The 16,959-nt window shown below is 45.1% G+C and overlaps 1 protein-coding gene across 1 annotated transcript; it reads left to right on the top strand.

The window, feature by feature from the left end:
- Positions 1–1,090: 1,090 nt before the first annotated feature.
- tm4sf21b (transmembrane 4 L six family member 21b) lies at positions 1,091–9,232 on the top strand (the record flags this gene model as incomplete). The annotated part of the gene is made up of 4 exons (XM_084327691.1): positions 1,091–1,285; positions 4,062–4,127; positions 7,258–7,409; positions 9,019–9,232. 4 exons carry the CDS (start codon positions 1,091–1,093, stop codon positions 9,230–9,232), a joined length of 627 nt encoding a protein of 208 aa, XP_084183817.1.
- Positions 9,233–16,959: the final 7,727 nt, after the last annotated feature.

Here is a 16,959-nt window from a genome sequence, read left to right on the forward strand (position 1 = left end):
GTTCATTCATTCATTCACAGTTAGCCACTCTGCCCTTAGTGGGGGCTCACAGACATGACACTTTGTGTGAGACCAGTTCGATCTAATGCTTGCATCTATGCCACGGTGTATCCTTGGGGGGACGTGAATCTACCCAGCCTTGTATGTTCTATAATCTATATTCTATATCCAACTATAAAGGAAGGAATATCTGTCTGTAGTTCCCATATCCTGAGAACCGTTCATCCAATCGATTTCACCCTTGGCAGGTGTATTGCTGAGGACCCAGGGGAGTGCAGTGTCGAATCTGGTGCTATTCGGCCAGATGGTGGCGCTATAACAGTCTTCACAATGCTGCACTTCCCAGGGGCCAAGCGACCAGCCCACTCCAAACAGGCACACGTTCCAAATGACCACACGCTCTGAACGGCCACGCCGCCCAACAATGCTGCAAACAGCAAGTGGCCGGTTCTGAATGGGCACATGCTCCGAACGGGCACTGCACTAGTTGTAGTAACGGCCCGGGCTATGGTGCTGTACAGACTAAAACAAGGTTCCAAGGTTCATTTCCTAGTTTTATTTATAGATTCATGGAGTCAGAGGACTTAGATGACCCAAGTCCACAGGTCAAACGATATAAAAGATTTACCTACAATTTCAACACAAAATGTGTGTTGAGACATTTTCAATGGTTGAGAATGTGTATAGGCTGAATGAATGAATGAATGAAAACTTTATTTAACAGATTGCAGAATGGGTACAATACAGTACGGCAGCATATGAAACCATGACTCATGGACAGCTGAAAGTCTGTAACACACAGATACAGTACACATACACCCACCCACCCACACACACACAGGGGTGTGTGATACTGGAGGTGGGCTTATGTCTTTATCACCCACAGTGTGACGACACACCCCAAGCAGATATAAAAACAGCGCTCCCATCTCGTTCTCTCTTTACGTTAAAACTGAGGTATAGGCAGAGGAGAAGGAGGCCCCCCTGGGTTACATCATCTGTCAACAGAACCTTTTGGACATTACACTCTCTCCACCCTCCATCCTGTCACCTTCTCCGTTGGGAACGCACGCACACATATCCGGCAGTCATGTGCACGGGACAATGCGCCAAGTTCATTGGCATCTCGCTCTACGTGCTGGCCTCCGTGTCGGTCATCGCCAACATCCTGCTCTTCTTCCCCGACTTTGAAACAAAGTATGCCACGGACGAGTCCATCACTGGCCAGAGCCGCCTCACCGAGGAGGTCACGTACATGGGGGGTGTCATAGGCGGAGGAGCCATGGTGAGTACACGTGTTTTTGACGTGGGGGAGGAGGGGGGGGGGTTAACATTTTAACCCTTTCACTGCCACACGACAGAAGGTTAACCCTTTACTATCACACGACCGACGGTCGACTGTGGCAGTGAAAGGGTTAACCTTCTGTGTGTTGTCGCGGTGAGATGGTTAACCGTTTTGGTAGTGCGGCAGTGAAAGGGTTAAAGGAACACACCAACATTATGGGAAATGTGCTCACCGTCTTCTCCAGAGTCAAACGAGAAGATAGATAGATTTCCTCTCTGTGCGTTCGGTAGAAAGTTATCCGGCTGCAAGCTATAGCCTATCTTAGCACAAATGAATGGAAGTGGATACGGACCATTAGCCTAGCTTGAAACTCCGGGAGAGGTGTTTTTTGGCCAACAGCTATAGGCTAGCTGGTCCGTATCCGCTTTCATTAATTTGTGCTAAGCTAGGCTAGCTTGCAGTTGGATAGCTTTCTACTGAACGCACAGAGAAGAAATTGGTCTCTATCTTCCTGTCTGACTCTGGACATGATGTTGGCATCTCCCCTCAATTTTAATGCTAGAACAATTCAAATAAAGACAACTTTTCAACCAATTCCAACAGCATAGTACATGCTACAGTTTTCTAGGCTGGCCATCAAAATATTTGAAGAATTTGCTGCATTCTTTTTTCTGATTTATGAACTGGCAAAGATACCTTCTATGTGCTTCCATGTGGAATTGTGTAATAACTACATATCTGAACTGTGTAATAGCTACATGTCTGAACGTAGAAGCTTGTGCTAATCTGAAATCAAAGTGAATCTCCAGGTTTATGTTTATTCATTTGTACAATGAAACAAAAGAAAAATATCAAAACAACAAATGAACAAAGTGTGAAGGTGAGATAAACAAATTATAATAAACTAATAAACAATACAAACAGTGACAAAACAACTAACTGAAGAAATATGTAAAATAAGCACCAGTAAATAGACATGGACATAATAGGTAAGAATAGGATAAAATAAATATATGAATGTAAAGAAAAACAGCTAAATGTGGCAAAATAACATCACTATTTAAATGCAGTGTGCATGTGTGTGTGTGTGTGTGTGTGTGTGTGTGTGTGTGTGTGTGTGTGTGTGTGTGTGTGTGTGTGCCTGCGGACCCAATCAACACACTTTTCTTTTGTCCTTTACCTGCCCACAAGAAAAATCAAGAAAAACAAAAGCAATATAAAAGTAATATATATACAAATAAAGATGCCTGCTGGTTTATTTTATGGGTAGACATGTGGGCCAATAGGCCTCCTCTCTCCTCCAAAAATAAGAGGACGTGGTTCAGTTCTTAGGCCCATCGGCTTATAATGAAACATCAATGTTTTGCAACAAAGACGTGCTTTTGTGAAACTGATCTCACGTCAGTTCCACTCTCCTGCACTGTTAAAAGTGAACATGCAATGAGTCTCCTGGCCATTTTCGTTTTCGTTTTTGAGGACTGCATACTTTTTTTGCAAACCAAAACAACATACTTTATACTTATAGCACATGCATGAGCCTGGTCTCTTTTGAAAGATGACATTCTGACGTTTCTGAATCCAGAAGAAATATTCACTTTTAGTGCTAACGTAATAGAGTAACATAGGTCTGAACTTGAGTTGTAAAAAAACTTGTTACTCAAGTTTTTCTGTAGTAGTTAGTAGTCCAGAGGTAGTATTTCCCCAGAAGGTGGTATGGCTTACAAATCCACACGGAGCCATCGCCTGAAGCCTTATGTAGTACATATCCAAATTTCATAAAGATCCATTCAGAAATGAGTGATTAGGAGTGATTTTGGTAAACTGTGTACAAAGAAAAACTCAGTTTCCTCATAGACTTCAATTAATTCGGCTGTTTTTCTCTTCCTGTTTTCGTGTTTTAGTTTTAGTTTTTTAGATTCATACTTGGGGTATCATTGGAAAGCCACACTCATTGGCTACAACGATCCACAATCATTTTCGAGATCGGATCTAGATTGACGGAACTACTGCAGCCTGAGTCGGGAGTGGTATTTTGCTATCGACAACAACAAATAAGCCTTCAATTCGATATATATATTGTATTACAAAATATGCACACCTGAGCCACTAGGGGTCGCCAAAGTGCCGGTTGCAAAAAGTCCAAAAAACGTCCCATATGAGGGACGTTGCAGCTTAAGAGGTTCTGTCTTTTGCTTTGCTCGGTTCAGTTCACCTCAGTTCTAGTCGGTTTCCTCCTGTTGTTCTGTCATGCTGTGTTCTGCTCTGTTCACTTTTATATTAATTTATTTGATAAATTGTATTTATTTTTCCTTTATACATAAAAAATTTGATGTGAATGAACATAAAAAAAATATTCAAATCCTATTTTCTAGTCTGGGCCTGTTTGGGCCGTTTTTATCCTGAGATTTACAGCAACTTAACCCTTTCACTACCACACTACAAAGGGTTAACCCTTTCACTACCACACAGACGGTTAATCCTTTCACTGCCACAAATACAAAGGGTTAACCGTCTGTAGTGTGGTGAAAGGGTTAAAGTGCAACAGGAGCTGAAATGCTAGTATCACCAACATAGCAAGTAGCCTAAATGAGGACAACAGAGGGGAAACTGACAGTGGCCCAATAAACAGCCCAAGAATAAGGAACTAACAATAAAATGTTGATTTTAGTTTTTGTCTTTCTTCCCGCCCTCCCTCTTTCATCTCATCTCTCTTTCCTCTTCTCTCCTCCTCCTCCTCCGCACTGCATCCCTCTCCCCTTCTCTCTCTTGACTCCAGGTCCTCATTCCTGCTATTCACATCCACCTTACCAGCGCAATGGGCTGCTGTGCCAACCGATGTGGGGTAAGTGTGTGTGTGTCTCTGTGGTGCATATAATACATCAGTGCGACTTAACTGTTTGCTTTGGCTTGTGGGCGGGGCAATACTCGCTCTAGTGTTGCTTTGGCTTGTGGGCGGGGCAATACTCACTCAGCCGCTTGCTAGTGGGCTACTAGTACACAAAGATTGATTGAAAACTTTATTAACAGATTGCAGAATGGGTATACAATACAGTACGGCTCAATACACACAATTGTTTTGTAAAGCGCTTTGCAGGCTACTAGGAAATGAAGCGCTTTACTAGTAGGCTACCTAGACACAAAGCGATGTCCTAGGGGGCTACTAGGACACAAAGCGCTTTACTAGTAGGCTACTAGGAGGACACAAAGCGCTTTACTAGTAGGCTACTAGGAGGACACAAAGCGATGTCCTAGGGGGCTACTAGGACACAAAGCGCTTTACTAGTAGGCTACTAGGAGGACACAAAGCGCTTTGTTAGTGGGCTACTAGGAGGACACAACACGCTTTGTTAGTGGGCTACTAGGAGGACACGAAGCGCTTTGTTAGTGGGCTACTAGGAGGACACAACACGCTTTGTAGTGGGCTACTAGGAGGACACGAAGCGCTTTGTTAGTGGGCTACTAGGAGGACACAACACGCTTTATTAGTGGGCTACTAGGAGGACACAACACGCTTTGTTAGTGGGCTACTAGGAGGACACAACACGCTTTGTTAGTGGGCTACTAGGAGGACACAAAGCGCTTTGTTAGTGGGCTACTAGGAGGACACGAAGCGCTTTGTTAGTGGGCTACTAGGAGGACACAACACGCTTTGTTAGTGGGCTACTAGGAGGACATGACGCGCTTTGTTAGTGGGCTACTAGGAGGACACAACACGCTTTGTTAGTGGGTTACTAGGAGGACATGACGCGCTTTGTTAGTGGGCTACAAGGAGTACACAAAGCGCTTTGTTAGTGGGCTACTAGGAGGACACAAATCGCTTTGTTAGTGGGCTACTAGGAGGACACGAAGCGCTTTGTTAGTGGGCTACTAGGAGGACACGAAGCGCTTTGTTAGTGGGCTACTAGGAGGACACAACACGCTTTGTTAGTGGGCTACTAGGAGGACACAACACGCTTTGTTAGTGGGCTACTAGGAGGACACGAAGCGCTTTGTTAGTGGGCTACTAGGAGGACACGAAGCGCTTTGTTAGTGGGCTACTAGGAGGACACAACACGCTTTGTTAGTGGGCTACTAGGAGGACACAAATCGCTTTGTTAGTGGGCTACTAGGAGGACACAACACGCTTTGTTAGTGGGCTACTAGGAGGACACAAAGCGCTTTGTTAGTGGGCTACTAGGAGGACATGACGCGCTTTGTTAGTGGGCTACTAGGAGGACACAAAGCGCTTTGTTAGTGGGCTACTAGGAGGACATGACGCGCTTTGTTAGTGGGCTACTAGGAGGACACAAAGCGCTTTGTTAGTGGGCTACTAGGAGGACACAAAGCGCTTTGTTAGTGGGCTACTAGGAGGACACGAAGCGCTTTGTTAGTGGGCTACAAGGAGGACACAAAGCGCTTTGTTAGTGGGCTACTAGGAGGACACGAAGCGCTTTGTTAGTGGGCTACTAGGAGGACACAAAGCGCTTTGTTAGTGGGCTACAAGGAGGACACAAAGCGCTTTGTTAGTGGGCTACTAGGAGGACACGAAGCGCTTTGTTAGTGGGCTACTAGGAGGACACAAAGCGATTTGTTAGTGGGCTATTAGGAGGACACGAAGCGCTTTGTTAGTGGGCTACTAGGAGGACACAAAGCGCTTTGTTAGTGGGCTACTAGGAGGACACAAAGCGCTTTGTTAGTGGGCTACTAGGAGGACACAACACGCTTTGTTAGTGGGCTACTAGGAGGACACAAAGCGCTTTGTTAGTGGGCTACTAGGAGGACACGAATCGCTTTGTTAGTGGGCTACTAGGAGGACACAAAGCGCTTTGTTAGTGGGCTACTAGGAGGACACAAAGAGCTTTGATAGTGGGCTACTAGGAGGACACGAAGCGCTTTGTTAGTGGGCTACTAGGAGGACACAAAGCGCTTTGTTAGTGGGCTACTAGGAGGACACGAAGCGCTTTGTTAGTGGGCTACTAGGAGGACACAAAGCGCTTTGTTAGTGGGCTACTAGGAGGACACAAAGCGCTTTGTTAGTGGGCTACTAGGAGGACACAACACGCTTTGTTAGTGGGCTCCTAGGAGGATACAAAGCGCTTTGTTAGTGGGCTACTAGGAGGACACAAAGCGCTTTGTTAGTGGGCTACTAGGAGGACACAAAGCGCTTTGTTAGTGGGCTACTAGGAGGACACAAAGCGCTTTGTTAGTGGGCTACTAGGAGGACACAAATCGCTTTGTTAGTGGGCTACTAGGAGGACACAAAGCGCTTTGTTAGTGGGCTACTAGGAGGACACGAAGCGCTTTGTTAGTGGGCTACTAGGAGGACACAAAGCGCTTTGTTAGTGGGCTACTAGGAGGACACAAAGCGCTTTGTTAGTGGGCTACTAGGAGGACACGAAGCGCTTTGTTAGTGGGCTACTAGGAGGACATGAAGCGCTTTGTTAGTGGGCTACTAGGAGGACACAAAGCGCTTTGTTAGTGGGCTACTAGGAGGACACAAAGCGCTTTGTTAGTGGGCTACTAGGAGGACACAAAGCGCTTTGTTAGTGGGCTACTAGGAGGACACAACACGCTTTGTTAGTGGGCTACTAGGAGGACACAAAGCGCTTTGTTAGTGGGCTACTAGGAGGACACAAAGCGCTTTGTTAGTGGGCTACTAGGAGGACACGAAGCGCTTTGTTAGTGGGCTACTAGGAGGACACGAAGCGCTTTGTTAGTGGGCTACTAGGAGGACACGAAGCGCTTTGTTAGTGGGCTACTAGGAGGACACAAAGCGCTTTGTTAGTGGGCTACTAGGAGGACACAAAGCGCTTTGTTAGTGGGCTACTAGGAGGACACAACACGCTTTGTTAGTGGGCTACTAGGAGGACACAACACGCTTTGTTAGTGGGCTACTAGGACATGGGTGTAGTGTAGCAACTACACATGGACCACAATATGTTTGTGATTATTATTATTAAATTTTTTTTAACAATGTTCCTCCTACTCCGTAGATGTTTCTGTCCATCGGTTTTGCTGCACTTGGTGTCGTGGGGGCAATATACAGCCTGGCTGTGGCTGGCTTGGGTCTGACTAATGGCCCCACCTGCCTATGGTCCAACTGGCTACACCCCATCCCAACATGGGGGACACCATTTCATGCCAGGTATGAGACTGCATAAGTCTGTCTCTCAGTCTTACTAATAATAATTCATAACGTCTGCATACACTGCCACTATGCCACATGTGCCACTATGCTACAGTACATCTAACATTAGGGGTGTAAACCTCAGGCGTCACTGTGCTTGATTTTGATTGTAAAGGCAAGGATTCAATATTTGACAACTCCACCATTAATTTCATCATTGATAGTATTATGTGATCATTATAGTATATAGTGATCCAGCTAACGCAATCAGGTTAGCCTACAACATTTCCATCAAGTTACAGACACATAGAGAGGGGCATTCTTTCCCTCCCTCGACTCGACTCGACTCTACTCTACTCTACTCTACTCTACTCTACTCTACTCTACTCTACTCTACTCTACTCTACTCTACTCTACTCTACTCTACTCTACTCTACTCTACTCCATCCATCCATCCATCCATCCAGATATCTAGCAGTACAGTGACAGTGACAGTGACAGTACAGTACAGTACAGTGACTCCCAAAGTGAGGTCCAGGGTCCCCTTTTTTTGACTGACGAAAAAAAGAAAAATATGAATATATATATATAACTGACAAGGTGGTGAGTGCAGCTGTTTCCGTCAATGGCCTTGTCTGGGAAATCGCTATTAGGCTAAGTGGACAACACAAGCTATATCACATAGTAATCTCCAGCATCGTTTAAGTCTGCTGTTCGGGCGCATTACAGATCTAGTTTGGTCTACGATAGAGATGGAATAAACAGCGACTGAGTGTGAGAATTGTGCTACGCGAGGTGACCGCGAGTGACACAAAACAACCCCTGCATTTAGATTCTGACAATGTCCATAAATCAAATCCTTAAAGTTGTTATTTATAGCTAACTATATGCAGCCCAATGCAGTCGTAGTTTGATATTTCAGTGCATAATGTCAACGTTAATATTTCCTCTCATAGTCACTTCAGTAATTAGTCACTTCAGTAATTTGGAACAATAATATAATGACTTGGAACAGACACGAGGCAGAAGTGTCAGTTATCCAACACGTCCACTATAGTCCTACACATACTGTAGTCCTACACGGAGGAAGGCAACTACAGACTGCCAACAACAACACAACAACTATCTACTTGATAATAGACACATTTGATTTATTAGGCTAATACATTGAAAGCAAAACGTTATTATTTTTTTTATTTTTTTACCAAAATACTATATGAATTAACAATGACGTTTTTTCTCTCCCTGCTGAATTGTACTGAACCGAAAACTGTGACCTCAAAACCGTGATATGAACCAAACCGTGATTTTTGCTAACTGTTCCACCCCTAGCAAGTACATTATTAAGGTTAACCCTTTCAATACCCCACTACCAAAGGGTTAACCCTTTCACTGCCACACGACAAAGGGTTAGCCCTTTCACAACCACACTACAGAAGGTTAACCCTTTCACCACAGTACAGAAGGGTAACCCTTTCACTACCACACTACAGACGGTTAACAATTTTTTAGAGCTTTGCTTTACTCTAACCAGAGCCCCAGCAGTTCAGGGCGTCCAGCTCTACCGCAACAATATACAGTAAAGCAGCATCTGATTTCCCCCCCAAAAAAACGTTTCTCTTCACAGCAACGGGAGCTACCTTGGAGACAAAGACATGTGGGAATGGTGTAAAGAACCGAAGGATGTGGTGAAGTTCAACTTGGGCCTCTTCTCCATCCTGCTGGTGGCCGCCGGCATCGAGCTGGTGCTCTGCATGATCCAGATGATCAACGGGCTCTTTGGATGCATCTGCGGTACCTGCGGTGGTGAGAAAGAGGTGAGAGCCGAGCCGTCGACATGACAACGATATGTAGCGTTGTGGGAAATGCGCTTACCTGTCTTCTCCGGAGTGAGACGAGAAGATGCCAATTTCCTCTCTGTGCGTTCAGTAGAAAGCTATCCGGGATGCACGCTAGCCTAGCTTAGCACAAATGAACGGAAGCGGATGCGGACCAGGTAGCCTATAGCTGTTGGCCCAAAACACCTCTCCCTGAGTTTTTAACTAGACTAGCAGATCCATATCCGCTTCCAAAAATGTTGTGCTAAGCTAGGCTAGCTTGCAGACGGAGAGGTCTATAGGAATATGATAGGAAATTGGTATCTATCTTCTTGTCTGACTCTGGAGAAGACAGTAAGCACATAAGAAACATAATTATTCTAATACAGTATATATACAAGTAACTAAGTGCTATTACTTAACTAAGTGCTGTATGGGATTTCAGGTGTAAAATCTCACATTTCTAATGATGATGTGACAATGGCTACTGTCAATTGAACGCACTCCTACGTTGGACGAGAGTTGGACATCGTCGTTCCCACTATCAAACATTCCTGCCCAAATAGGAAGTCAATTAACCGGTGCTACCTTTACCTTTAACCCTTTCACTGCCACACGACAGCCGGTTAACCCTTTCACTATGACAATACAGAAGGTTAGCCCTTTACTATCACACAACCGACGGCGATGCTCCATCATTAGCATCATTAGCTCCGCGGATGTCGGTTGTGTGATAGTAAAGGGTTAACCTTCTGTCGTGTGGCAGTGAAAGGGTTAATGAATAAATAGTATATCATTGGTCCCCCCCCCATATTTTTGTGTCTCTTTTTTTTAATGTACTTTTTCTCCTCCTTTTTTTTCTGTGATTTTTCTCCCATCCCAATTTACCTCTCGTGCCAATTCTCCCTCCCCTGTCCTGATCGTTGCTTGCATGTGCCCCCCACTGGCCGGTCGTAGGGAGGATAGAAGCCCATCACATGTCCCCTCCGATACATGTGGAGGCAGCCAGTCACATCTTTTCACCTGCCAGCGCGGACTCTCATTGGCGAGGAGTAACGTGTAGGAGGCTCACACTTCCCCTGCCATTTTCCTGTCTTTGCTGTGCAGGCGCCCTGACCGACCTGTAGGAGTCGCTGTTTACAACGACCAGACTACCACCCATCGACTCTCCTCCCGCTGGCTCTGCCAATTGAGTCAGTATGACGGCCGGCCCAAGCCGGAGGCAACGCTGACAGCCGGATTCGATACCGGTGTCTCTTGCGTTGGTGACGAGCGCAATGTCCGCTGCGCCACCCAGCCGCCTTTTTTTGTGTCTCTTTTTATAAATAAGAGACAGCTCTGCGTAGGAGTGTGGCCACTGACAGCTAGAGAAAAAAGTACACCTTAAAAATAAAGTGGGCTCTGAAAAAGTTAACTGATGTAGTTTGAGGAACTGACCTATCTCGAGCCCCACCCTCACGACTGTTGCTTCCCTTGGACAAATTTAAGCAAACAGTTGTGATTGGAGGATCAAGAATAGAGGGCGGGGTTTGAGATAGGTCAGGGGGTGGCAACGGAAGGATTTGTAAGGGAGGGAAGGAAAGGAGGTGAGGAGAGAGATGAGGAGGAAAGGAGAGGGGTGTTAGAGAATAGGTGGATGGGAGGAGGGTGAGGGGTGGAGGGAGGGTGCAGGGAGGAGGTGAAAGTGTGTGTGTATGTGTGTGTGTGTGTCCATATTTGAGGGGGAACTACTCTCACCCTGTGTTTCTTTTCCAATCAGTAAGCAAAAGTGCAACGACAACAGTGAACCATGACCACTTGAAGACTGAGAAGAAATAATCCCAAAATCAGACATGGTTGTCATCGACGACAACAATCAATGATGTCGTCGTCGTCGTCGTCGTCGTCGTCGTCGTCATCATCATCATCATCATCATCATCATCATCATCATCATCATCAACAACAACAACAACAACAACAACATCATCATAAAATCGACATCATCAACAAATTGACCTATCTCACTTTCCTTGGTCAAGCAAGGAATATCTGTCTTTGAGAGGAATGAATGGTTTTATTGGGGAATTATGGTTTCATAAACTTTGTTTTCATTGCTGAGGCTAACATATTTATTATGCATGTGTTGTTAGCGTAGGCACGGCAGCGATTCAAGCACAACATGGCTGTAATCAGTAAGGATGTCCATTAAAATGTTTCTCTCTAATATGTACATCTGTAAATGTGTATGTTTTACCATATGACGATTTTCCTTTCTTTTTTTGTAATAAAATCTGAATAAAAATTACAAAGAATACTTTCCATTTTTTGTATAGGGATCCACGATATATTGGCAACCATTAGGAACAAGACGGGATGCCAGGCACTCAAACAATATTACAGGAAGAAAGACAAGTTTATTATGGCACAGGTTCTGTCTTGTTCCAGTTGTCTTTTCCCAAAGATCCAAAAGCACTTGAAGATCTTTTGGTGAAAACATTGTACTCACTAGAGCACAACTGGCCAGATGTGAACAACAGATGATTATTTCTCCGTCTAGTTATGCAGGTTTCTGTTTTTGTGTGGGTCTTGTTTGGGTACTTATACATAAACAACAGCATTGAAATAGACTGCAGAAACAGAAATAACGGCAGATTATTTTTCCATTTGACTGTGTTGTTAGGTCTTTTCACTTTCAGTATATGCACCATTTGGGATGACAATACGGCTACATTCAGACTGCAGGGAAAAGTGGCCCAAATCTGATTTATTTGCTTATATGTAAGAATGTAATCAATTCTGATTTGGGCCATTATCATATGTGGTCTGAAATCAGATACAGGTCAGATTTTTTTGCAATGTCATATCAGAATTCATATCATTCTATTATATCTCTCTATATCAGGGGTGTCAAACTCAATTACCAAAGGGGCCAAAATGAAAAATACAGATGAGCCGGACACATAATAATACATAAAGACAGGTGCATTTTCCTGAGGTTAATTGGTCATTTTGTTCATTTAGTTTGTGCATACCAGTTCAATATGTTGTGGTCCTGGACTTGGAGAACTAAGTGGAACGTGTACGAGTACGCGCGCATGCACACACACACACGCACACGCACGCACACACACACACACACACACACACACACACACGTACACACACGCACACACGCACACGCACACACACACACACACACACACGTACACACACACACACACACACACAGACACACACACACACACACACAAACACACACACACACACAGGCACGTGCACACATAGAGGCCAAGGGGTGCTTTTTGAGCCTCATCAAAAAAGTGCCCTTTTTGAAAACAAAAACAAAAAAAAACGTTTTTTATTTAAATTTTTTTTTACCGTTACGCATATAGACTGCCCTTCCAACTGAAAAATGTCAGGATAGAATCAAAATATTAGGTAAAGAGAGAGAGATGGCCCATATTCCATTGCAGTTTGCACGGCCTCCTCAGCGTGCCTCTCCGCGGACCTATATATTTTATGCATAGCGTGGGTGGTGATGATGATGATGATAGAAACCGCTGTGGTGCATACAGTTGAATGCTGGTATTACACTCATTGAGGGACACAAAGAAGTCAAGTCCGATGGGATTTGGGAATCTCAAATACAAATCCGGATTGGAATAAAAAATGCATTTATATTAAACAATACAGAATATACAGCACTTATTGGGGTCTGTAGGGTAAGCACTTATTCCCTCCCCCCTGAACATTTATGGAGATGTATGGGCCTTTTAAGTCAGTGATAAAAGTGTCTTTCAAGGATAAGTGAGCTCCTGCACTGATTATTATAGTTCAATATTCAATATTTGATCACCAAAACCCCCCAAAAAGCATAAAAAGGGGGCCCCCGCCCGAAAAGGGCCCTTAAAGATCGCGCTCGCGCTCGCGCGCTACGCACGCTCGGTTAATATATACACACAAGTGTAGTGCCCTTTTCAGCCTTTGAGCACCTGCCCCTCTAAAGTCCTGAGCACGTCCCTGCACACACACACACACACACACACACACACACACACACACACACACACACACACACACACACACACACACACACACACACACACACACACACACACACACACACACAGAGAGCCCGTCTCTCCCTCTTCTCTTTCTGACATAATTAAGCACTTGCGGCCCACAAACTGCCCCACAGATAGCCTTCCCTCTCGTCTTCTAAAAGAAGTGCTTGATTCGGTCTTGCCCATTATTTCATTGTTGGTAAATTCCTCTCTCAGCTCTGGCTGTGTCCCAACCGCTTTTAAACATGCTGTGGTTCAAACCCTGATAAAAAAGAAAAACCTTGATCCCTCTATTCTCTCAAACTTCAGGCCCATTTCCCAACTACCTTTCCTGTCAAAAGTCCTGGAGCGAGCAGTTTACCTCCAGTTACAACTGTTTTTAGATGTACATAAAATCCACTAAAAATGTCAGTCTGGCTTTAAACCGCGCCATAGCACCGAAACAGCCCTCCTGAGAGTTCTTAATGATCTCATTTTAGCCGCAGATTCTGGAAATCCCGCCATTCTCGTGCTTTTAGACCTCACAGCCGCCTTCGACACTATAGACCACACTGTCCTACTGTCGCGGCTGGAAAAATATGTTGGCATCACAGGCGTCCCCCTAAACTGGCCGGAGCTTCTCAGTCCAGCTTGGAGAATTCTTCTCTTCAGCGGCCCCTCTTACCTGTGGGGTGCCCCAGGGGTCGATACTGGGCCCCATCCTTTTTTTTTTATTATATATGTTGCCCTTAGGCTCAATCATTGCGAAGCACAACATGTCCTTCCATTGCTTTGCAGACGATGAGCAGATCTATTTACCCCTAAAAGCAAAAGGCAAGGTTACATTACAGCCACTGTTAGATTGCCTGGCTGACATAAAAATAAGGATGAGTACACATTTTCTCAACTTAAATGAGCACAAAACAGAGATCATTTTATTTAGTAATGATTCGGTTGACCCTACTGCCAATGCCCTAGGCCCTCTGGGCTCAAATATTCGCTCCTCTGTCAGAAACCTTGGAGTAATCTTTGACAGAAATTTGAAATTTGACAAACAGGTTAGCTCGGTGATTAAAACCAGCTTTTTCCCACCTCAGACTCCTGGCCAAGACCAAACCATACCTCTCTCAGAAGGATCTGGAGAGGGTGATCCATGTCTTTATTTCGACCCGGCTGGATTACTGCAATGCGTTGTATGTTGGCATTACCAGTTGCTGCAACTGGTACAAAATGCGGTTTTTAATTCATTGCTCAAAACGCACCTCTTTTCCCTGGCCTTTGACCAGAGTTAGCCTGCCACTTACATATGACGTCCGCGGCTACTCTGGACTTTTGATCAAATTTTCCTGTCTCTTTTTATATTGCACTTTGTCCTTGTTTTCTTAAATGTACTGTACTATACCCTTTTCTGTAATTTTAGTGTATTTGTATTGCATTGTATGTGTTTTTCTTATCATGTGAAGCACTTTGGTTTGGTTTTTAGTCATTTGTAAATGTGCTATACAAATAAAACTGACTTGACATGACTTGACTTGAATTGACACACACACACACACACACACACACACACACACACACACACACACACACACACACACACACACACACACACACACACACACACACACACACACACACACACACACACACACACACAGACACACACACACACACACACATACACACACACACACACACACACACACACACACACACACACACACACACGCAACACAAGAAAACATCTCTCACCTCACCTCAGCATATCTTTTTCGAGAACAACACGTGTGTCTTTGGTGGGTGCTACATCCGTTGGTTTTAGGGCAGAAGTTTATCTTACACATTCTATCTGATTTCCTGTCTCAACTTTTTTTTTATTATAATAAGCCACCATGTATTCACACTACCTAACAAGCACACTGTAGCCCAGAGCAGCGGCTCTCAACGTTTTTGAAGCATGACCCCAATGAACAGAGGGATGCATTTTTGCGACCTCCAACATGGTCCAGCATAGAGAGAATGGTGAACTTTGACCTCCAACATGGTCCAGCATAGAGAGAATTGTGAACTTTGACCTCCAACATGGTCCAGCATAGAGAGAATTGTGAACGTTGACCTCCAACATGGTCCAGCATAGAGAATGGTGAACTTTGACCTCCAACATCGTCCAGCATAGAGAATGGTGGATTTTGACATTAGTTTCTCCTTTCAGGCTATTTCACTGGATTAATAATTGGAAAACCACTAGCTTAGTGGCACACATTCATTTAGTTTGACAGTTATTGAAATTAAATGCATTTTAATATGGTCACCAGTGATGTCATTGGGGGCATAGAATCATTGTGTTGAGTTCTGTTTCGTATTCGCTCTCGCTCGGCATCGCTCTCTGCACTATCTCGCATATGTGCACGCGCACTGAATAAAGACCACAAATGTACCTTTAATCCCAAATATTCGTCTGACCACACCCCTATCAGCTTACCCATATAAGCAGGGGTGGGGCCACCCACTCGCCTCCTTCTCGCTTTCACCACAAGGAAGAAGTGCCTCGGTAGATCCCCACACTTGACACCATGCTGGAAGAAAGGATTAGGAGCAGCTTTGGGAAACAAGGATACGTTGACATCATATCTTTATTTTCTCTCTCACTATTTTCGAGAAAATACGGCGATATTGTCTTCGTACTGGAGTGTTTGGTTCGTATTGGGAGTTCGTGCCGCTACATGCTTTTCCAACTGCAGTCCTTGCTGTGTGCTGGTTGCGGTAAAGGCACAGCTGGGCTGTAGGACGCGCCGCTGTTGTGAGACGCGGTGGGTTCCTGGTTCTGGTGAGTTATGTTTGCTGGCAGGCTTCACTTGTCTGTTAGTGCTATGGGGGCTACTTGACAATGTTTATGAAAACCGGCCCCAGGCTAGGGTCCTTTGTTCAGTCTCCTAGACGACAGAAGACCTTGGTCTGAAGCCATTTTAGTTAACTAGTGGGCCGCGACCATTAACACTGGTGATCCCTGTGTGTTCTGGACGAGTGGCTATCTGTCCCGTGTTAAGCCCCTTCTTTCATATCCAAATGAGAGTATTCCTTCACGAGGAGATATGTGCATGGATGTGCGATAGCGGCAGATCCATGTTCAAGTCAGCTACACAGGCCAGTTTGGTATTGTGCTGATTCCGTCGGGTGTTGGTAAAATCACCGTTGTAAAGCAGTGTTGACATCTTGTTTCTCTTTTCTCTTAAAAAGTGAGGAGAGGTTCAGAACGGCGGCCTGTCTGGGTGAGTGTTATGTCATTGTATACATGTTCAGGTGATAGCTGCTTAGCTTACAGTTAGCCAGTCAGCTGTTAGCTGCTGCGTTAGCCTGCTGGGATCGCTGCATGGCCTACTTAGGTTGGGCCTACTGTTAGCCAGTCAGCTGTTAGCTGCGGCGCTAGCATGTCGTGATCACTAGGTAACGTTAGCTTGCTGCTATAGGCCAAGGCCTGGCGCGGGGTAGCTTCAGCTCCTCGCGCGCCGCCGCGAGCTTGCTTCTGGTCGCGTGCGCCGTTAGCTCGGCGTCTCGCGAGCAGGGGCAGTAGCGCCCGAACGGTTGGAGCGGCCGTTAGCTTAATGCTACTCTGTTGAACGTGCTTTGATTATAACATGTTTTACACTCTTGACTACGACGTCATCCTTGACAGGGGATGTTCGTCGACCCTGCCCTGCCCAGTTCGAGCAACACAGGATCGGCTGTGT

The sequence above is a fragment of the Notolepis coatsorum genome, assembly GCF_963971535.1.
Source record: "Notolepis coatsorum genome assembly, chromosome: 13".
Taxonomy (NCBI): domain Eukaryota; kingdom Metazoa; phylum Chordata; class Actinopteri; order Aulopiformes; family Paralepididae; genus Notolepis; species Notolepis coatsorum.